This window comes from Cynocephalus volans, chromosome 2 (genome assembly GCF_027409185.1).
Source record: "Cynocephalus volans isolate mCynVol1 chromosome 2, mCynVol1.pri, whole genome shotgun sequence".
Lineage (NCBI taxonomy): Eukaryota > Metazoa > Chordata > Mammalia > Dermoptera > Cynocephalidae > Cynocephalus > Cynocephalus volans.
Genome location: NC_084461.1, coordinates 142,266,663 through 142,288,871, shown reverse-complemented (window position 1 = coordinate 142,288,871; position 22,209 = coordinate 142,266,663). Strand labels below are relative to the sequence as shown.

General features: G+C 43.0%; 1 protein-coding gene across 1 annotated transcript in view; it reads left to right on the top strand.

Moving 5' to 3' along the window:
* Positions 1-22,209, top strand: part of ATP10B (ATPase phospholipid transporting 10B (putative)) — a 108,726-nt gene that overhangs the window by 72,289 nt on the left and 14,228 nt on the right. Inside the window, exons 13-19 of the mRNA XM_063088043.1 lie at positions 1,554-1,680; positions 4,574-4,758; positions 9,537-9,858; positions 12,655-12,731; positions 15,501-15,626; positions 19,645-19,842; positions 21,327-21,407. Coding sequence (XP_062944113.1) covers positions 1,554-1,680; positions 4,574-4,758; positions 9,537-9,858; positions 12,655-12,731; positions 15,501-15,626; positions 19,645-19,842; positions 21,327-21,407 — 1,116 coding nt within the window. The remainder of the gene's footprint in view (positions 1-1,553; positions 1,681-4,573; positions 4,759-9,536; positions 9,859-12,654; positions 12,732-15,500; positions 15,627-19,644; positions 19,843-21,326; positions 21,408-22,209) is intronic.

The window sequence follows — 22,209 nt, the reverse complement described above, 5'->3', positions numbered from 1 at the left end:
CTGGCAAACTGGGTCTCCATTCTTGAATGGCAGCAATCAGCTACAACACATAGCAGTTGATTCTCCTGATGTGGGGTACATTCAGCTGTGTTCTTCAGTTGGCCACAGTCCCTACCATTCCCCACTGAATTGCCCTTGGCCCAGCTATAGTCATGTAGATTACTCACCTCATGCTCTACAGATCTTTGACTTTGCAAACCCCTGCAAGAGAGGCAGGCAAAGACAGCTGTGAATCGCAGAGCAGGGGCATCTAAGGAGGCACCTAGAAGGGGGTGCTATGATGGGCATACATTTCTAGATAGCTGGAAATGATTTCTCCTCCATAAATCCCCAGACTTTTCATCTCCTTTATGGTATCTAGTGCAGCATAGAGATTAAAAGCACCTACTTTTAAGACAGATCTTCCCAGGTACAAGTCCCAATCTCACCACTTTTAAATGTGTGACCTGGAGCAAGTTTCTTTACCTCTCTGAGTTTTATCTGTAAAATGGTGCTAATGCTTCCTACCTCATATAGTTGTCATGAAGATTAACTCAGGTAACACATGTACACAGCTCAGGGCAACAAATGCTTACTACTGTATGAATTGTAATTATACCCTTACCACTTTATATTTTCTACTGAAATTATTTGTATGTAGTTTGCCTCCCCAGATAGAATATGCATTCCTCAAAAGCAAAAGGCCTACCTGTGTCCCTTGGCTTTCTCTATAGTGCCATGCAGAAGCACTCAAGGAAATTTGTCACTTGGACAAAAGAATTATTCATTGCTCTTAAGAGACAGTATGCATGTAATGCCAAGAGAAGGGTCTAAAAGTGCTGTGGGACTCCAAGATGTGGCCTCTAGTTGGATTCTGCCAGCTGTTGGGCACCTCCACGTGCACGACACCATGCCTGGTGGAGTGGTCCACAGGCTTTGTAAGACCTGACTGCTGCTTTCCTTTCCGGACTCATTTCTGGTCCCTCCCCACATTGCCTTCCATGCTTCCACCAACTGACATAGTCAAGGAACAGAAAAAAGGCCAAGTTCACTGCTGTCTCACAGCCTTTGCACTTGCTCTTCTCATGGGTAACTCTTTCTTGTCACTGGGTCTTGGCTTGCATGCCACCTTGTAGAAGAAACCTGAACATCCAACAAAAAGCATCCCCTCTGCCTCGTTATCTCCCTACCCTGTCATACCCCATCATATCACCCTTTTTATTTTCTGCATAGCACTCCTTGAAATGATCTATTCTTTTAAATTATTTACTTGAATAATGTCTCTTGCCCTCCACTAGCACATAAGCCCAGGCATACAAGGACCTTGTCTTTCTTGATAATCTCCAGTGCTGAGCATAGTAGGGGCTCAACAAATGTTTGGTGATAGTGGAACATGAGGATCAATCCTTCGTTGATTCATTCATTGAGAAAAAATATCATTGAGGAGAAAGCCCCATCTAATTATGTAGTGGAGTTCAAACAGGCCCATGGGAGGCCCAGAAGATGGGGAAGTGGGAGGGATTCTGCTTGCTGACCTACCCAAGGTTGTTAATGAGCCTCTTCCTGTCCCGTAGGTTGTAAGTGAAGAGGACTTCCAGAGATGGGCCAGTTTCAGATGTGAGGCCGAGGCATCCCTCGACAACCGAGATGAGCTTCTAATGGAGACAGCACAGCATCTGGAGAATCAACTCACCTTACTCGGTAGTGAAAAATAAGTCATTGTACAAGAAAAGGAATGCAGCAAGTTGTGGGGAGGGAGTTCTTGGCCCAGATTCTGAGAGTGCTACGAATATGTCCCAATAAGCAGCCTTCCCTGGGGTGCTCTTCCAGGTATTTGGCATAAATGTGCCATGCCAATACCCAACCCAGACTCCATACACAGCTTCCTGAGGATGCCCTGGGAACATTCCTGCACTCCCTGCTGGAAGAAGCCTATGAGCTAGCTCCTTCTCCAACAGCACACTCCTCTGTTCATGCAAATGTTTGTTGAGCACCTACTATGGGCCAAGTAGTATGCCAGGCATTGGGGCTACAACAAGATACAGGAGCCACAGACTCTGCCCTCCCAGAGCTCAGAGTCTAGCAAGGACACTGGATGATTAAGCAAGTAATTTCAATAGAGTGTGATGAGAACTGGGCTGGAAGATGTACCAGGTGGGATGGAAACAAAAGTAGAAATGCCAACCTAGCCCCAGGGCCAGAGACGGCCTAGGGAGGCCTTTTACTAAAAGGGAGAAGAGGTCAGACAAAGGGGCAGAGTGTTCCAGGCAGAAAGAGGCCCAAATGAAGGCCCAGAGGTGAGATCCTGGGCCAGCTGGAAACCCAGAGGTCTGCTGTAGCCGAACCACAGAGTGTGGGGGAGAAATGAGGTGAGGTAAGAGAAATGATGAAGGGCTGTGTAAATCATATGCTAAAAGCCTGGAGAGGGGAAGGGGGTGAAAGCACGGACAGATCTGTGCTTTACAAAAATTACTCTGGCTGCCGCCGTACAGAAGTTAAGTTGGTTATGCCAGAGGAAAGGTGAGAAGCGCAGAGACTAGTCAAGAGACAGGTTGTATTTCTGTCGGAGGAAAAGCATCACCAAGCGGAAGGAAGAGGCTTTAGTTATCAGGATTAATCTCTTCACACCTCAGGAGCAAGATCTAGGTAAGACAATGCCTAAACAGCATGCACTGACCCCACGTGGCAAAAAGCCTTCTTTCCTCTTGGTGGGAGATGCTGACCTGGAGATGAGGACCATGTCCCAGCCCTGGCATGGCCTCGCACCCCTCCAGCTGCCCAGCCAGCAGGGGCCCAAGGGATGAGATGAGGATGGATTCCATATGAAAGGGAGCAGCAGCATTTAGTAGAGAGCTGGCAAGCAGAGAGGAGAACTTTGCCTCCACCTCCTTCAGCCTTTTCTTTCCCGTGACTTGGCTGCTGCGGCCTTTGCCTGCTTCCTCCTTAGCTGGACACCAGGGCTCATTTTAACAAGAACCAAAGGGAGGCCAGGCCAGACAACTCTGTCCCCCGCATGAGGCCACCAGAAAGTAATCCCATCAGGGCGGCTGACCCCTTGTCGCCTCTGGAGGCTGCTTTTGTTTGTGCATGTCACTCTGGTCTCCACCGCTGAGAAGTCATCTGCTGTTCTGCGTGGAAGAGAACACACTTGTCAGAACCTGTCGGCTCCCCTGGCTGGGAAAGGCTCTCACCACCTTCCTGTTTCATTTTCTCTTTCACACAAATAAATGTGTTTTTCCTCCCCTCGCCTTCAGTCTGCCTCACCAGAATATAAATCAGATTGAGAATCTCACCTCCCAGGCTAACACTGGGAGGGAAAGACGAGGCTCGAGCCATCACTTTTCATGGGGTTGTTTACCTGTGCATTTGGACCTGAAATACAAAACAGGCACGTTTCAGGATTAGAGAGGTTCTTTTTCTCCCCTCAAGGTGGCTTCGAAAGGAGAGGACTGGACTGAGAAGAGATTTCATCCTGCCACCAAGAAACTGGCATGCCATTAAAAAGCCGCATTGCCTTCATGCTATCTCAAAATATGAAATGATCTTTTCAATATGCATCCAGTGTAACTGCTTTGCCAACCTATTATCACTCCAGATTATTAAAAGAAACAAAATGCCTTGCTCTTGCCCAGAGTGAAATGTGTAGCCATTAGTCTGTGGTCTGAAATGAATCTCAATTTAAGTGCAGATTTATTTTTGCTTAATCACTTAGCGACTATTCAATATTTGGGTATATATTAATCAGGGTTGGTGCGATGCTTGAGATCATTCAAAAATTATGGAATCTGCATGTTTAATTCCCTCCATGGATATTAACAAAAACATGAGTCCCTATTAATTCTGCTGTGATCAGTTGCAGAACAAATATTTCATCCTCTCCACTTTGCTCTATTCCTGTTGTCGCTGTGCTGGTCCAGGGCACCGTCAGCTCTCTTCGACAATCCTGCTCAGCCTCCCTGAATCTCATTCTTCTTCCTCCGATCTCCTATCCATTCTCTAGAATGATCTTCTTAAAGCTCAAAACTGATCCTGTCTCTCCAACTTAATGCCCTTGAATAGCTTTCTTTGCTAACAGATAAATTGCAAATTCCTTAAATAAATGAATTCAAATAACAAATTGCAACTCCTGACCAGGCTCTGCATGATCCAGCAGCCCTCACCCCACTCTGCCTCCCTTTCTGTGACTTCTTCTACTCTGACCTCTAGGCCTTCACACATGCTTATTCCTCCACCTGAAATTCTCCTCCTGCCCTACCTCTTTGCTTTAACTTCCAGGTCTGAGCTTAAATGACCCTTCCTCAGCAAGGCCCTCCCTGACACTCTAGGTGAAGTTTGGGTAACCTGGTATACTTTCGCATGGCACCCTGACCTTGACTCATGTATCTCAGTTATAAGTCTTTATCCAGTGACCTTTGAGCTCTGAGAAGGTAGAGACAAGCTCTGTCTAGTTTGCTGTTGTATCCTGGGTGCCTAGCACAGCCTGGCGCATGGGAGATATCTAATAAACATTGCCTGGCTTCATAGAGCTTTGGGGAAATTAAACAGGCTATTCTTGCACCATCAATGTGAGCTCTGGTGTCTTTGATTATTCCAGGAGCTACTGGGGTTGAAGATCGGCTGCAGGAAGGAGTTCCAGATACAATCGCTGCTCTGCGAGAGGCTGGGATCAAGCTCTGGGTCTTGACCGGAGATAAGCAGGAGACAGCCGTCAATATCGCCTATTCCTGCAGACTGTTAGATCAGACTGACACTGTTTACTCCATTATTACCGAGAGTCAGGTGAGGCCAAACTAGGGAACAGACGTCCAAGTACAGAGTGGTCCCTCGGCCAACAGGAGACGGGCCTGTGAGTGGGATTTGAGTACACAGAGGTAGCACCCCTACCCCCAAATTACCACCAAATCTTGGAACTTGGAGGGCCCTGGAAATCATCCAGCCCAATATCCTCTACCTCATCTCCATACATGGTTGACTGGTCTCTTTTATATTACTTCTAGCTCTACTTATTAGAAAGTTCTGCCTCTCCCAAATTCACCCCTTGGTCCAATCTCCACATTTTACAGATGAGGAAACTGGAGACCCCTGGGGCTAAGTCGCTCACCCAGGTTCACTCTGCTAGTTTCTGATAGACTGAACTAAGCCTAGAACTCTGTTCTCCTGCCAAGCTAGTGCTGTTTACATTCTGTGACACTGTTTGCATACAGAAACTTGATTGTCAGTTTCTTACTATTTAAGATTAACTCACCCATTGAAAAAGTCCCAATTAAATTGAAATTATTCTTAGTTTAAAATTTCAGCACCAATTTCTATGTCAAATTGGTCTGCCACAGAGTAGAAATCTGAAGATAATGATACATGAAGCCAGTATGTTTTGATGGGATGGGAGAGAGAAAAAAGAAGCAAAGTCCTAAAATTGCATTTTCAACCAGAACAGGTTGTGGGTGCACAGGGACTGAGGTTTGCAGAGAGGGCTATGGAAAGTCTGAAGAAGCATATTCAAAACTATAATACAATCTTGTATTTAGGAGGAAAAATATACTTTCACAATGCAAATTGCAGAAAATAAAATTCCACCCTCTTCTTGGCTAATGATTATAAGAGGTGGACATTGAGATGTATGCTCCTATCAGAAGGAAGCAGGGATTGGGTTCGATGGAGGATATTAACAAGGAAGCACTGTGGTTTGGGGACAGTGGGCAGAGTACACCTGGAGACATAGGACACACCATGGGGAGAAGGACGGAGAAGGCGGGAAAGACAAGGAAAATGAAAACAGCCAGAAAAGGAGGCAGGGAGGAAACTGGAATCTCTCACTTCTCTTTCAGTTTTACCTGAGGCTGATCTAGACCCAGAATAAAAGTTTGAGAAGGCTTATGTTTGGTTTTTATTCCATAAAGAGATCATATAAACATATTTTAAAAATAAATGTAGTGTAGACTATGAAAAATGCCTGAGGCCCTTTAGATGAATTTTTAAAATCATTTACTGTCCTGTCAGTTGCACAGATTGTGCTATGATGACATTAAATCCCAATGAATTTTCAAAATGAAGACAGTCTTGGGGAAAACGTGGGCTTTAATATTATGCTTAGGAAAGAAAGTAATTTACAGCTTGGTTGAGTGTTTGGCCCCTGTAATAGCACTGATGCCTGCCCATCCGGCTGGCAATAGAAATTCAGTTTGCAACGATTCTTTCATTCCAAGTAATTCTGGAAGGAAGACATCTGCAAACCTGTGAGGCAGCCTGCCCAAAGGGGATGGAGTGGGCTTCTGTGGGTTCTGTTAAATGCAATGCATTCCTGTAGCAAACAGAAGATGTCTGTCAATTAACTAGCCAAAGTTACTCAGGAAGAGTCAACCATACTCCCTTCTTAATTCAGCCGCTCTCAATTCTTTTAAACCTGTTCAGGACCCTCCAAGACAGTGCCTGAATCTTTGGCTGGCCCTGCCTACACCCCTGGGCCCACTAAACCTGTAAGATTAGTCTTTCTCATCCCATTGCCTGGGAATAAGTAGTAGGTGCATATGTTAAGCCAGAAATAAGGGAAATACATTCTAAACCTTAGATTTATGTAAACCCCAGTTTAATGAAAATACATATTCAGTGGATATTTCTTCCAAGGGCTTTAATTGGTCTAATTCACCATAAATTGATTTAAGGCTACTATCTCTTTGTTACATATCCTAAAGCAATAAGCAAGTTATGAGACCTATCTTGACCTCAGTGTGCTCATCCATAAGATGAAGTAATTACTAATCCAACACTAGAAGTGTTGATCTGTTAAGGAATTTTAAAAGGTGTTGCTTTGCCCCCACAGATTTGTCACCCCACTTCCCCTGGGTGATGGAGCTGCAAAGGATTACTCAAAGCCCATCTCTTCTGAGCAGTGAGAAATCCCGAAGTGGTTAACTTCCCTGGAACCCTCAAGTGAGAGGCATTCCTTCCTTGGGAAACTAACCACAAATTGGGGTTCTCTTCCTGCATTTATTCTCCAGACCAAGAAGTTACAGGAGGAGACATAGGTGGGGGCTTTGCTAAGCACTGTTTAACAAGTTTAACAATAGAAGCTGGTAACATTCAGTAAAAACAAGTCAGATGGCATTCCCTTAGACAATTAAGTGATCCACCAACAAAAGCTTGATCTAGCAAACATTCCTTCTCTCTCCAGCAGCTTCCCAGTAACTTTACATATCAATCAGTAACTAGTCTGTCTTTGAGCCAGCAACCTTGCTGTGTTACAAATCTTTATCTTACACCAGAGACTTTATAGCCTGAGGAAAATTTCTTGTCCTTTGCAAGGTCAATATTTGAAACTGCAAGGCTTTGGAAAACCAGGCCCTGTGGAGTACATTTGCTTTATGAATCCTCTACAAAAAGGGACTAACGTATTAGATAGGAACTAAGAACAACCACTATTATTGTTATTTTTAACAACATATATTGAAGGCTTGATATGGTTCAGATACTGTACTTTTTGAACTTCATTCTACTCATCTATAAAATAGGGATTAAAAATTTTTACTTCAAAAACTACTGGGAAAATTAAAATCATAGAAGAAAAGTACATACTTATTACAGTACCTGTGTTAGTTATCTATTGCTGCATAGCAAATTACCCCAAAGCTTAGCAGCTGAAACAGTAGACATTTATCATCCCATAATTTCTGTGGGTTAGGAGCTCAGGAGCATCTTAGCTGGGTGCCGCTGGTTCAAGGTCTTTGTTGAGGCTGTAGTCAAACTGTCAGTCAGGGCTGTGGGCTCATCTGAAGGCTCAACTAAGTGGGTGGTTTGGGGGTGGGAAGGAATCTTGCTTCCAAGTTTACCCACACAATCATTGACAGCCCTCAGTTCCTCACCCTGTGGGCTGCTACACAACATGACAACTCGTTTCCCCCAGGGCAAGCTATCCAGGAGAGAGTCAGAAAAGCTCCAGATTCAAGCCATAGTCTTTATAATCAAATCTGGGAAGTGACATCCCATTACTCTGTGGAATTCTCTTTATCAGAAAGGAGTCACTAGGTCTAGCCCAAACTTAATGGAAGGAGGTTACACAAGGGAATGAATAACAGGAAGTGGAGATCATTGGGAACCATCGTAGAGGCTGCCTACCACAGTACCTGACATATACCAAGTGTTCAATGAATGGTAGTTATTGTGATTATCACCTAAAAAAGTTGGAATTAAGTAAATTCAGAGGTTTAAATTTGAGGTTTACATTCCCCATGACTTGCCATAGTTATATATCAGAGGAATTTATATAGTTGGCTCAACCCCAACTTCCAGCAAGGACCACCTTAATCTCTTTCCTAGACAAGTGCCTCTGGTATAACCATTGCCTCCTGGAACCACTTCCTGTGGCCCCTCTGTGCACATCAACTCAATTTAGCATACCCTAAAGGAAGACTCAGGAATAATAAACTAAGTCTCTATTGACTTCCAAAGAAATTATTCCAAATGTTCTCAGGCTGAAATCACTAGATTAATGTACCCCAAACCTGTCACTTCAGAACTACCTTTACGATTTTTGCCAAAATCCACAGATGATCTGTACTGTTTTTAACTTAATAATTTTATTTAAATTGACTCACACTGAACACTATTTTCAGAAGAAATTTTTAGCCCCTCAATAAAGGAAAAATTATCATTCCTTGCCATGGATAAAAGAACACTGTAAAATCAAGACCATATGAATAAGAATAAACAAGTGCTGTTAACATTGATAATACATTCTTCTCTGTCTTTATTAAAAAGTAATGCTTACAGAAGTTAGAGATATTAATATAATTAGAATGAAAATCTGACTTTATCTTTGATGTAACCAAAACTAAATGGAAGAGAATAAATAAAAGGAAATAACTTCCTCGCTATGTTTCAAGGTAAACACCAGGAAAAAAATCAATAAGGAGTTTCTTTTAATTAATAAGACTTTCACATTCATCATCACTTTGAACCAATATGACCAACACATAGTTCTTAGTACCAACCAGGGGACAGAACGACAAATAAACACAGGGCCGATGTATTTTTTTTTTATTTAGGAAGCCACAGTTCAAGCAGTAATCATTACTCCACTGCTAAGTTTGCATGACCTTGGGTGTGTTCCTAAAGATCTCATTGTTTCAATTTCCTCATCTAAATTAAGGTTGGTATTACACACCTTATTAGTAGGAAGGAATGTTCTGAGGAACGAAAGAGAACTGAAATGACCTGCGAGAAATAGAAAGCACCATAACAGCATGACATATTGTCATTATTTACCACCATATTGTTAGTATTTATTATCTTATGCCATCCTTGTGTCAATCCCCATCTTGCTGAGCTATTTCAACTCCCATTCCGAAGCAGTGTCTCCTATTGTGGGCATTAGTTTGGTTCCAAATTAATATTGCTTTGATGCCATTTCAAATACTGCAGAGAGATGTAAAAATTGGGGAATAATTCCTAAGGAATCTCTATGGTAGTAGAGTTTTATAATTATCTCAGTAAAGAATAAAGTGAAATTTTCAGCATACATTTCTAAGTTTGCTTATTAATACTGTATTATTATGACTCTGTAGGAAACCTGTGAGTCCATCCTCAATTGTGCATTGGAAGAGGTAAAGCAGTTCCATCAACCACAGAAGCCAGACCGCATGCTCTTTGGGTTCCGCCTACCTTCCAAGACACCATTCACTGCCTCAGGAGCTACAACTCCGGAAGTTGGACTGGTCATCAATGGGAAGACATTGAATGCCATTATCCAGGGAAAGCTGGAGAAAAAGTTTCTGGAGTTGACCCAGTACTGCCGTTCTGTCCTATGCTGCCTCTCCACGCCACTCCAGAAGAGTATGATAGTCAAGCTGGTGCGAGACAAGTTGAAAGTCATGACCCTTTCCATAGGTACCCGTCATGCTGAGGTGTGGGTGGCAGCTGGGCAGGGATGATCAAAGATGATGAGATGTAAGCTTAGGCTAAGGGTCATTGTCTTAGAGAGAGAGAGTTCAAAATGACCCTGGAGATGTGGCAACTAGGAGCTGAAGCATAGGCTAACTACAGTGGGAGAGTGAATCAAGTTCCTGGAACTAGCAAGTCAGCTAAAGAAAAATCAGGACTTAAATGGAAGTTCAAACCACAGGGGACTTGAATTCAATTCAGAACATCCAGGTAGCTCGAGAAATGTTACCACCACCAAGACACACTCAAGCCACATCAATTCTGGGATGCAGGTTATTTCCTCTTCATACTTTACACGTGGCACAACCTCAGGTGTTTATAGATTTGATATTGTTCTGAGTTGTAAAAATTGTGTTAAAAATTGGGACTGTCTCATGTTTAAGTTTGTATATTCATTCCTAAGTACAAGGCCAGCATAAAGCACATCCTCAATAAATGCTGGCTAGTTGGATGATGAAGAATTACTCAGAGGGGACTAAGCTTTAATCACATTGCGGCAGAGAAATAAAAATCGTATTTACTTAGCACCTTCCCAGAGCAACCAAACCTTGGGTACAAGAATCTTCATGAGCTGGTCTCCAATAACCCTCCAGCCACATCTCTTATCATGGCCACCTTTCTCTCCCCAGTATTTGGCTGTCCATGTTCCAAACAAATGAAAGTACTTAGCATTCTCCATGGGTACTGACTTCTCTCACTTCCAGGACTTTGAAAAGTTATTTCCTCTGTAAAGAATTCCTTCTTCCAACCCCACCTATCTTTGCTTTCCACTAGGGGCTCCCACAGCACCCAGTACTCATAGCTCTGTTATACCTTCCATGTGGCCTCCTTAGCAGAGTTCCTTCAGTAGAGGGACAATGTTGGCATTATTCACTGATTGATCCCACCACGTACTAAGCACATAGTAAATATTGCATTCACTTAGGGACATTCTTACAGATGGTGCCAGCCTCTTTTCCTCCTACACAGGCATGGAAAGAGATCTTCTTTCCCAGCATTTCAAACAAGAGGCCTATTAAACATTAAGAGTTTTTTCCTGCTCTTCAGGTAGAAGCAGTTCAGAACAACAACAGCAAAAGACCAGGAAGAATAAAGGGAGCAGACCTTTAACAACTGCATCCTACTTTTATACCCTGAATTGTCCTCTTCAGAAATTCAGACACACACAAAGCAAAAGCCCAGGACTGATTCCCTGAGGCCGGAGATTGGCTTCACTCCCATAGCAACAGAAACAAACCCAGTGGGGCGAGAAATAGCATGGTTTTACACCCTGCTTCTGGTTCACTAACAGAAGAGGTTAAAAGTTAGATGTGTTCTGCCTTGGGGAAGATTGAAATTATGCACTTCCATGCTGTCAAGAAAAAAAGGAATCGTTATAAGAATAAAGGCTACCTATAATCAAAATTTTTAAGATCAATAAATTTGTTGCCAAATAATTAGGGGAAGAATTATTTTTCCTTCCCCCAATTCTAATATTCTCCATGATGAGTAATATAAATTTAATCACAGCATATTCTGAGAAGCTACTGGAAAAAGAGAGGGAGCCAGGAAGAAAATGAAGGCGATGTAATTTACAACGTGGGTTGGCAAACTATGGCCTGCAGGCTGAATCTAGCCCACTCCATATTTTTGTATGGATGTTAAGACTGGCTTTATGTATTTAAATATAAAATTTATAAAAGACTAGAGACTTTTATCAAAAACAGTTGTTCAATTTTGCTTCTAGGCTCACAGAGCCTAAAATATTTACTATCTGACCCTTGACAGAAAAAAGCTAAAGCATCAGAAAGAGTCAGGCTTCTGGGGAAGGCCTCACTCTATAGCTGTGTTTGGAACTGCATACAGAACTGTATGCAACTACTTAAATGTAATTAAAGTTAAATAGAATTTCACCAGCCACATTTCAATAGCTACAGGTGGCTGGTGGTTTCTGTATTGGACAGTACAGATACAGAACATTTTCATCATCATAGAAAGATCTACTTGACAGTCCTCGTACAGAGGGAGGCCATGCCTGTGTGTGCATACTTGTATGTGTGTGGGTTTGTGTATGTGTATTTCTATGACTGGACCTCCAGTTTCCTAAAACAACTCAGTTCATTGAAAGGGAAATCAACATGACTAAATGTCATTCAACAAAAAAAATTAGTCCATCTCATTTTCCTATATTCAGAAACAAAACTGAATGCTGCCCCTCTCCTTGAACACCATTAAAAATATCTGATGATTTGGCTGCCCAAACATTCCAGTTGTCTTGATGTGATCAGTATTTCAAGTTAGACTGAGTTGGGGAAGCATATTGGCCCTGGAAAGATCTCAGTTCCAATATTCGTGGGCCCCCTTCACTAGCTGGATTACCCTTCATAAGTCCCTAAGTTGCTCAGATTTCCCATTTGCTCATCAGTAAGTCCATTGTAACATCTGTGAAGGCCTTTTATACAAACTGTAAAGCACTGCCCAATCTCTCTTGATCACCATTGTATCCCCTATGTCTAACATTGTGCTTAGAAAAAGAAGACATTTAAGTATTTGCTGAATGATAAAGAAAAAAGTAGGGCTTCTTGTCCAATAAGAAAAGACATCTCTCAGGCCAAATACTGTAGCAATAACTTTCTATAGGACTATTCAGAGCAAGGCTAAAAGGATTCAATTATGTACAAATAGGGACACTTTAGAGCCATCTCATTGTCACTGAGCAGTGGGACCAGGAATAAAGACATCTCATGACTTCTCTTCTTTCAGGTGATGGAGCAAATGATGTAAGCATGATTCAAGCTGCTGATGTTGGAATTGGAATATCTGGACAGGAAGGCATGCAGGTATTGTTTCCTTCAACCATTCTGCTTTCTTCCTTACTCTCCTTTATCCTTACTGGAGATTTAAGGAATTTTCCTCAGTGGGAGGAACTTCTCCCTGCGAACTTTGCAGAATTACCAACTGAAAGTCAGGGGTCTTATATGCTTATACGTGACTTCCATCACCATATGCCTACTGCCCAGCCCTTTGAAAACAGGGAGGTCAAAGGATGCTTGGCTTTTTATAGACAGCCAGTAATATCTGTATCCTAAAGGCAAATAGCACCCAACCATTCAGGGAGATAGAAGCCTTCCTCTACTACCACGTTTCCTCCCTGTATCCTCCACCCACATCCAAAATGGCAATGCCTTCCATAAGCAATGACAAACATAAAGACATTTGAAAACATTTTTTGATTGCCATTTTAGTCTTTATGTCTAGACTGACCCATAAAATGCTTGGTACACTTTCATGGTGTACCTAATTTAAATTCGCCTTGGAACGAGCATACTAACTTGAGCTGCTAAATTTTCCCATTTAAACAGACCCCATTTTGTGGATTTTGAACCAATATAATTGTATTTCCAACCACCAGTGCAGATGTTTGGCATTGCTTAAATTTGTTGAAGAGAATGAAAGTGCACTGACCAAAAGCCACAGAATATATGAGTGTTACCCTTCGATTATCTATCACATGCAAGCACTCTGTCAGGAACTTCACATTTATTATCTTGTTTTATTTTGATCATCACCACAACCCTGTATGTTAGGGGTTGTTGTTCCATTTTTTCAGTTGGGGAAACTGAGGCTCGGGGAGTTTAAATAGCCTGACCAAGATTCACACCAGGATTTATAACGAGGTATGGCCAAACCTCATACCCTTAAAAGAGTAGTGTAAACTGTGTCTTGTTCTGAGTATCCCAAGGGCAGAAGATACATTTCAGCTCCACATAAGGAAAGAGCTATCCAACCATCAGCTTCCTCTATGAATGGAACCAGTGGATGCCTCCGGAGGTGGTGAAGGACATTTAAAGGTTTAAGAATTAGTTGAATGGAAGTCCCTACTCTCTGGTTAACCATCACGTCCCTGTCATGGTGCCTGATACATACTGGGCCACAACAAATGCTTGTTGCATAAATGGATGGAGATGAAGGGCCAGACCAGAACACTGGTCCCTTCTGGTCTGCCCTTCTTAGATTCTAGTGACGTTTGGATTTCCCAGTAGACAGAGTGGGGTGTCAGGGTCCAAAGAGCCACCTGAGTGACCACATAGGACAAGGGGATTTTCAAACCCTGCCAGCTACAAACCTAGAACAAAGCATCACCTTCGAGGGAGCCGCTTTTTCTTTTCCAGGATATATTTGTTTATTTTATTGATTATGCATATTCATGGGGCACAAAGATGACCATCACCACCTGTGAGCTGGCAAAAAGTCTACAAGATGTGATGATCATATCAATACTATTAGCATTACCACAAATTGCAACTTTCCCTGTGTCCCCCATCCAACCTCTCCCCAACCTCTCTCCCCCTCCACCCTTCTACCCCTGATAACCCTTGGTCTGTTCTCTACCTCTACAAGTCCACCACACCACTGTGGTCTTTCTTTCTTTCCTTCTTGCTCTCTTTTCTTCCACTTATGCATGAGAATATGTGGTATTTTTTCCTCTGTGCCTAGCTTATTTCACTTGACATAACTTTCTCCAAGCTCATCCATGTTGCTGTGAATGGCAAAATTTCACTCTTTTTTATATCTAAGTAGCATTCCATTGTGTATAGATACCACCTTTTCCTTATCCAGTCATCTGTTGATGGACATTTAAATTGGTTCTATATCTTAGCTATTGTAAATAGAGCTACAATGAACATGGGAGTGCACATATCCCTACAACATGATGATTTCCATTCATTTGGGTATATACCCAGAAATGGGATTGCTGGATCGTGTGGTAGATCTATCTGTAGTTGTTTAAGAAAGCTCCACACTGTTTTCCGTAGTGGATGTGCTAATATACAGTCCCACCAACAGTGCAGAAGAACAACAGTATAGAAGTCCCCCTTCTCCACATCCTCACCAGCATTTGTTATTCTCGGTCTTTTTTATTACAGCCAGTCTAACTGGGGTAAGATGATATCTCAGTGTGGTTTTAATTTGCATTTCCCTGATAATTAGTGATGTTGAGCATTTTTTCATGTACCTGTTGGCCATTTGAATGTCTTCCTTTGAAAAATGACTATTGAGCTCCTTTGCCCGTTCTTTAATTAGATTATTTGGTTTTTTACTGTGTGGTTGTTTCAGTTCTATGTATATTCTGGATATTAATCCCTTGTCAGATGTATAGTTTGCAAATATTTTCTCCCTTTCTGTAGGTTGTCTTTCCACTCTGACGATTGTTTCCTTTGCTGTGCAGAAGCTTTTTAGTTTGATATAGTCCCATTTATTCATTTTTTCTTTTGTTCCTTGTGCTTTGGGGCTCTTACTCACAAAGTCTTTGCCCAGTCCTACTTCCTGAAGTGTTTCCCCTGTGTTTTCCTTTAGTAAGTTTATAGTTTCAGGTCTTATACTTAAGTCTTTAATGCATTTTGAGTTGATTTTGGTATATGGTGAGAGGTGCAGGTCTAGTTTCATTTTTCTGCGTATAGATGTCCAGTTTTCCCAGAACCATTTATTGAAAAGGCGGTCTTTTCCCCAATGTATGTGCTTGTTGCCTTTGTCAAAGATCAGTTGGTTGCTCTTTGGAGCATCGATGGCCATGGATGGGAGCTGATATCTCCATTCTCCTCTCTCAGGCTGTCATGTCCAGTGACTTTGCCATCACCCGCTTCAGATACCTCAAGAAGCTGCTGCTTGTGCATGGCCACTGGTGTTACTCCCGCCTGGCCAGGATGGTGGTTTACTCCTTCTACAAGAATGTGGTGAGTAGCCCCGTGGTGACCTCCCACCCAGGCTTGCGAGTCCTCGCTGCAGGGCCACCAGATCTCCCCACAGTGGTGGACACTGCATCTCAGCATAAGGGAATGTACCAGGCTGACATGGATTTTGTATCCTAAAACTGCCCCTTAGTAGCTCTTTGATCTTGAGCAAGACTATTCACCTCTCTGGGCCTCAATTTTCTCCTTGGTAAAATAGGACTAATACTTTCTATTTCTGTGAAGTTATTGTGAAAATTGGCAATATTGTACAGAAGGCACCTGGCACGTAGTGGGCAGCATGAATGGCTTATGAGCATAGACTCTGGAATCAGACACACTGGATTCAAATCCAGACTCCTATATTTAGTAATGTCCCTAAACTTCAGTTTCATCATCTGTAAAAGGAGGTGGTAATAATACCTTTCTCAAATATTTGTATTAACCTAAAGGAAGAAACAGGGGTAAAAATATATAAAACAAAGAGTTTATTTGGGCCAAGGTTGAGGACTGCAGCCCAGGAAATATAAACCCAAGTTGCCTTTGATGTGTGCTCCCCTGTGTAGCAGTTGTAAACAGTTTTTTAAGGGAGAAAAGAAGTTAGGGGACAGTTTCAAAATTGCCAAGACTTTATGTTGGTTCACTGAAATAACATGAGCTACTGGCTGGCTACACATTGCTCATTACATCACAGCTTTTATGAACTCTGCAACAAAAAAAGAATGAGGGTTACATTGTACAACTAGTGATGACATTTGAGTAATCTATACCCATTGGTAGTGGCAGCTAGCCTAGAAATTGTTGCCACAAAGTGTCTTTTAGCAATTATTCTGGACATGGGTGAGGGAGACGTGACTAAAACTCTGTGCTCCTATTTCCCTGGGCCCAATAAGTTCAGCAGACCTCACATTTCTCAGATTGTTCTGAGCTACTTTCTTTCTCATTTGCTATAAAGATGAAATGAGAGCTTGTATAGAAAGTGAGTGGCATGTAGTAACCACTCTATAAAGTTATCCATTATTTTTTATTATATTGTCGTTGCTGTCATTACTCTTAGAGTTAAACCTCATAAGTGAGATTTATTTTCTGATTGCAAGGAAGAAGGTGCAGGTTCCTCACAGAATGCGAGACTGAAGCCCATGGCTTCATCTGAGACCTGCACATTACTTCCTCACCACCATTCTTCCTTACAGGGAGTTCCTGGAGATCATCTGGGCTGTAATCTTGCCTCCCTCTAGCATGCTGTGTGACCTTGGAAAGGTCTCTTAACCTCTCTGAGCCTCAGTTTCCTCATCAATAATGTGTGGAGACTCTGACTTTCTCTGTCCCTAGAAATATTATCAAGAGGCTTTATTGTCAGAGCTTTGGAAAGCACACAGCACTATATAAGCACAAACAATGTTATGAAGATAATGTTGGGTCTCCTAAAAAATATGTTGGTTTCTGTCTCATTGATAAGGGCCCAAGGTAAACTCACACCAGCTGAGGTTCTAAAATTGTCAGAGGGTCTTGTTTGAAAGCCCTTGATTAACAATGGGTATAGGAAGAAGTCAGAGCATCGCTGTATGTACTAAGGGAGGGAACAAGTCCTGAGTTTTTCATTGTCAAGTTCAAGGACCTTTGAAAAATTCACAAGAGTCTCCACACAGAATCTAGTTCCTCTTTGCATAAGGAAAAAGGGAGGATTAAAACCAGGGTAATGGAAGAGAAACACATGAGCCAAATAGTGCCTACAAAATTGCATTTTTTCCTCTTGTTCCATTTGCCCAGTCTTCTCATCTGGCTCTGACACAGTCACCCTCGCTTAGGAGTGAGACTTTCTGTGAAAAGTTTAATGTATATGTAAATAAATGGCATGACAAAACATAATGTAAATTCAATCAAATGGACAGTAATATTATCTCAGCAAGTCTATGCAAACAAGTCACTCCATTTGACTTGAATCTCACTCTGAGCATGAAAGACTGTTTACTTAGAATTCAAAATGCCCGTTTAATTTTTTTTTTTTTTTTTTTGGCATCCAAAGGCATCGTTCTTTTGAATAAGCACAGCCTCTTCTCTGCATTAAATTTGTAAAATAGAAAAGGAAACGTTTCCAGCCAGCCATGCTTTGAAAGCTTAAATGATATTTATTTCCAGCCCAATGCTGTGCTCGAAATTGCGATACTGATGCTGCATTATCTCCCCGTTGCAATTAGAGGGTGGAGAACTATGACTTCCACATCCGAAACCAATTTCAGAGGGGATTAAAACCCTGCCTGCTCTGGAATTTGAACAATGAATTAATTACTGCACTGTAGCTTCTTGGGAAAAGAGCAGGCATCTAATCTCAGCGATGCTGCCATGGGGTGGGACACACTCCCTGCAAGGTGCAAAGACTCCAGCGAGGCCCAGGAAGTGGCAAACAAGCAAAATCCTACCCCGGCCTCAGGAGAAAGTCAGCACTCTGTAATACTAAAACTCCAGGATGAGTGCTGGAACTATAGAACAACTAAGATTTACTTCATTTATTTAAATCACTATTGAACGTCCGCTGTGTGTCCAGAACAGAGTCGGGCAGTGGGTCCAGGGCAGGGATCCAAGCCAGCCACGGTCCCCACTCTGGTGAAGCTTGCAGTCTACATCAGGACTCAGCAAGCTTTTTCTGCGAAGGGCCAGATAACAAATATTGTCAGCTTTGCAGGCCATACATGTCTAGAAGCATCTCATTGTGTAAGCCGAAGAAAGGACTGAGAAAGGTTGGGTGTGGTTAAAGAGAAAGGACTTTGAGAATTCAGATGCTATCTGTACCACTTTCTAGCTCTGAACTTGTGCAAGGGGTAACTGAGTACCTCAGAGCCTCAGATTCCTCATCTGCAGAGCAGGGCTAATAACATGCATATTATTGTTAATATTATTATCAATATATAGTATATTAATGTAACATATTAATATAATACTATTAATATTATTAGCATAATATTATCTTGCAAGGCTGTGAGGACAAATTTATAGTGTGTATTGCACATCTAATAATGTACTATGCACTAATATACTGATATACTACAGTGTATGTCACACACCTGGCACAATAGAAGCTCAAATATTATAATTGGTGTTTTTACTAATAACAATATTAACATGTTAATATAATTATTATTAATAATAATAAATAGAGAGCCTCTTCAAAATAACACTTAGCCTAGCAGTTAGGAAATGAGAATTCTACTCTGAACCCAAACTTGCTGAATGATTTCTTGCAAGACCCTTCACCTGTCAGCCCCACAGAACGTAGAAGTTCTAGTCCTGACTCCAGGACCAGCTGCTTATGTGACCTTAGTCAAGCCACCACACCACATCACAATATGGTTGACAACACTAGTGACCCAGCCCATCCACAGGTGGGGAGATCCTGAGTGGGAAAGAACATTAGAAAAAATGAAGGAGTATTTAGGCAGGAGATGTTCTTACTCTCCCTTCTGAGGTGCGTGACCATGAGGGAGGTACTGTGAGGTGACCCTTCCTGGGAGGTCATCTCCCCACCAGCTTTTGTGCTTGTGGCTCAGTCTTCCTACCATCTGTCCTCAGTGATGTCCCTTTCTATTACCACACTGCTGCCATTCGTGTACCATGTGCCATGGTCTAGGCACTACTATTCCCATCTGACAGATGACAAAATGATGTTCAGAAAGGTTAAGCAGTTTGCCCAAGGTCACACAGCTAGTAAGTGACAGAACAGGGGATTCAAAACCAGGCCTCTCTGCCTCTACGACCTGTACTCTTAACCGCCATAGTATACTTACTGTCACAAGTCGGCGGGGTCCCATTCAGGTCCTGAAGAGCACTGATAACAGTGGTGGTAGTCATCACAGCAGCTGCTGCTGATCTAAGGATCAGAACCATCTCTAATCCTGACACACCCCTGCATGTCACAAATGAGGACACCGAAGCTGCAGGAGCGCAGGTGGCTTGGCGCTCGTGCACAGCACTGGATGACCGGTGACCCATGGGGCCTCACTCACGAGGCCACGCTCTCTGCCCACAGTGCTACGTCAACGTGCTTTTCTGGTATCAGTTATTCTGTGGGTTCTCCGGTACCGCCATGATCGATTATTGGCAGATGATGTTCTTCAACCTCATCACCCCCTTGCCTTCTCTCATCTTCGGAGTTCTCGACAGGGATGTCTCTGCAGAAACACTCCTGGCACTGCCTGAGCTGTACAAGAGTGGCCAGAACTCTGAGGTAAGGGGCTGGGGCAGCCAGGAGGAGGTGACCTCAGCTTCTGGCTGGAGGTGTCAGAAAGAGCACTGGGCTGGGGCCTGGGAGCCCCAAGTCTGGCTGCTTACCTCCGTGGGACATTGAGTACCTCCTCTCCCCACTCCTGGCCTATTTCTCGTTTGCTGTTGTGGATGCTGAACCAAACCAGTGGGTATTTTTCTTTTTAGTTATTTCTTAATTATGTCACATGGTAATATGGGCCTGCCCTATTAAAGAGGGAGAGGGCATGCGGAAAGATCCCATCCCTCCCAGTGGGCCCCTCCAGGCCTTTTGGTGCATCAGCAGAACACCTAAGCCCCTGTTTGGGAGCCCCTGGGACTAACAGCCGGTTTGCTCATCACTGGGTAAGATACTCATTAACAAGTTCTTCCACTTCATGTCAGGGAAGGCATAACTTAGAACCCAAGACTGCATATGATCTGGAACTTGCTGCTATCAAGTAGACTACAGATGGCCTGAGAAGCCTTCAGGTGGCTTCATAGAAGTCCCGGAGAGGCCACACTGTAGCCACAAAGGATGTGGAGAAGTCGGACAGCAGCACTCCAGGTGGTCAGACTAGCACAGGCCCCAGCAAGGAGGCTGGACAGAGAAGGAGACACCAGGGAGGGCTGGCTCTGAGAAGAGGGACTTCCAAATGCCTGAGGGTAACTTTGCACCTGGGGAAAGGATGACAGAGCCAGATGTGGTGCTGGAGAGCTGACCAACAAAGAACCAAGGCCAGTCATAAGCCAAAGACCAGAGGCGAGAGACACAGGAGGCAAGAGACACAGCAGTGCGAGGTGTTCAGACAAGGGGCATGGCGGTGGACGTGCCCATCTCACGCGCTTCTCATTTTACTTGCCTATGGGTGTGCCAGCTGCATAACGCACTCCTGAGCATCCGCCATGAAAAGAAGCTAGTGTAGCAAAAACATAGACTGCAAAGGTTTCACTTGTCCCAGGGCAGGCACAAAGAGGCAAGCACGAAATGAGAAACGTCTAGCTCTGTCCCTGGGGAGCCCATGATCCTGGGCTGTGACTGAGATCTCCCTTTCAGTTGCCACGTACAAATTTTAGAATCTCTATGCTTACCAAGCTTGTAGTAGCACACGCAATAGAGCTAATGCATGATAGTAATTAATAACTAAGTACTTACTAGGTACTAAGGCACAATTGTATTTAGTTCTCTTTGAACCCCTGGAAGTAGGTGGTGTTATTTTTATCCACATTTTATGGAAAAAGAAACCAGTTCTCAGAGCAGTTCAGTAATTTTGACAAGGTCACATAGTGGCAAAGCTGGGACTTGAACTGAGGGTCTGTTACCCACAAGTCCATTCTCTTAATCACTCCATTCTATTACCGCATTATAAGTGCCATATTGTCTGCCCCAGCCACACACAAGAAAGTTGCTGGCAAAGAATAGAGGCTTGCTTTGATGGCGGTAACTGTTGGTGTCTTCTTTCCTGGCAGTGCTATAACCTGTCGATCTTCTGGATTTCCATGCTAGATGCATTCTACCAGAGCCTCGTCTGTTTCTTTTTCCCTTACCTGGTAAGTCATAGAGTCCCATTCTCACCATATAAACCACAGTGTGCAACTTGTCCTGTTTACATGAAGTTCCAGACCCGTAGTGTCTTTCTGGACACTTCAGAGCAGAGGCTCCAAATAAGTGGCCTACAGACTACATCTGAATCAAGGTGTTTGAAAAGTCAGAACACTTTACCCAAACATCTTGATATCCAGTGTCTCTTGAAAGACAGAAAGCTGTCATTACACTGGATCATTTTTCCCTTATGGCAAAAATCCAGAATTGACTTAGAGCCCTGACTACATGGGAGCATGTTCCTCAGTTTGCCAGAGGTCCCACCACTCCCCTTTGTCTTACAACTGGCCTTGTTCACTCACTCACTGTTTGCTACTTCACCACTGAAGGTATTTGAATTTACAGTCCTCGATTTATTTATTGATTTGTGCTTCCATCATCCAAGCAGTAAGTGTTCAGGCAGCAAGTTCTGATAATAAGAATACTACTTTATCTGAAAAAAATAGCAAAAATACAGACAGCAAGGGATACCAGCCCCATCTCAATTTGCCTCCCCAGTTTAAACAGTAAGAATTGAGATAGCAAAGGATACCTGTATTTCTTCTGGATTGGGAGCCAGGATGTGAGGTCATTGCCAGCAGGTAAACAGCAGTGCTTCCCCAGCCTCTGGGCTCATATTCTTTTGTAATTAGCAACTTGATGGGGGTAGGGGAGGCAGGCAACCTGCACTTTGAATTTTTGGCTTACCGTACCCTCCCTGGCCAAGTCTCTGTTTGCCTTTCCTGTTTTATTTTTTGTCCTTCCAGGTGC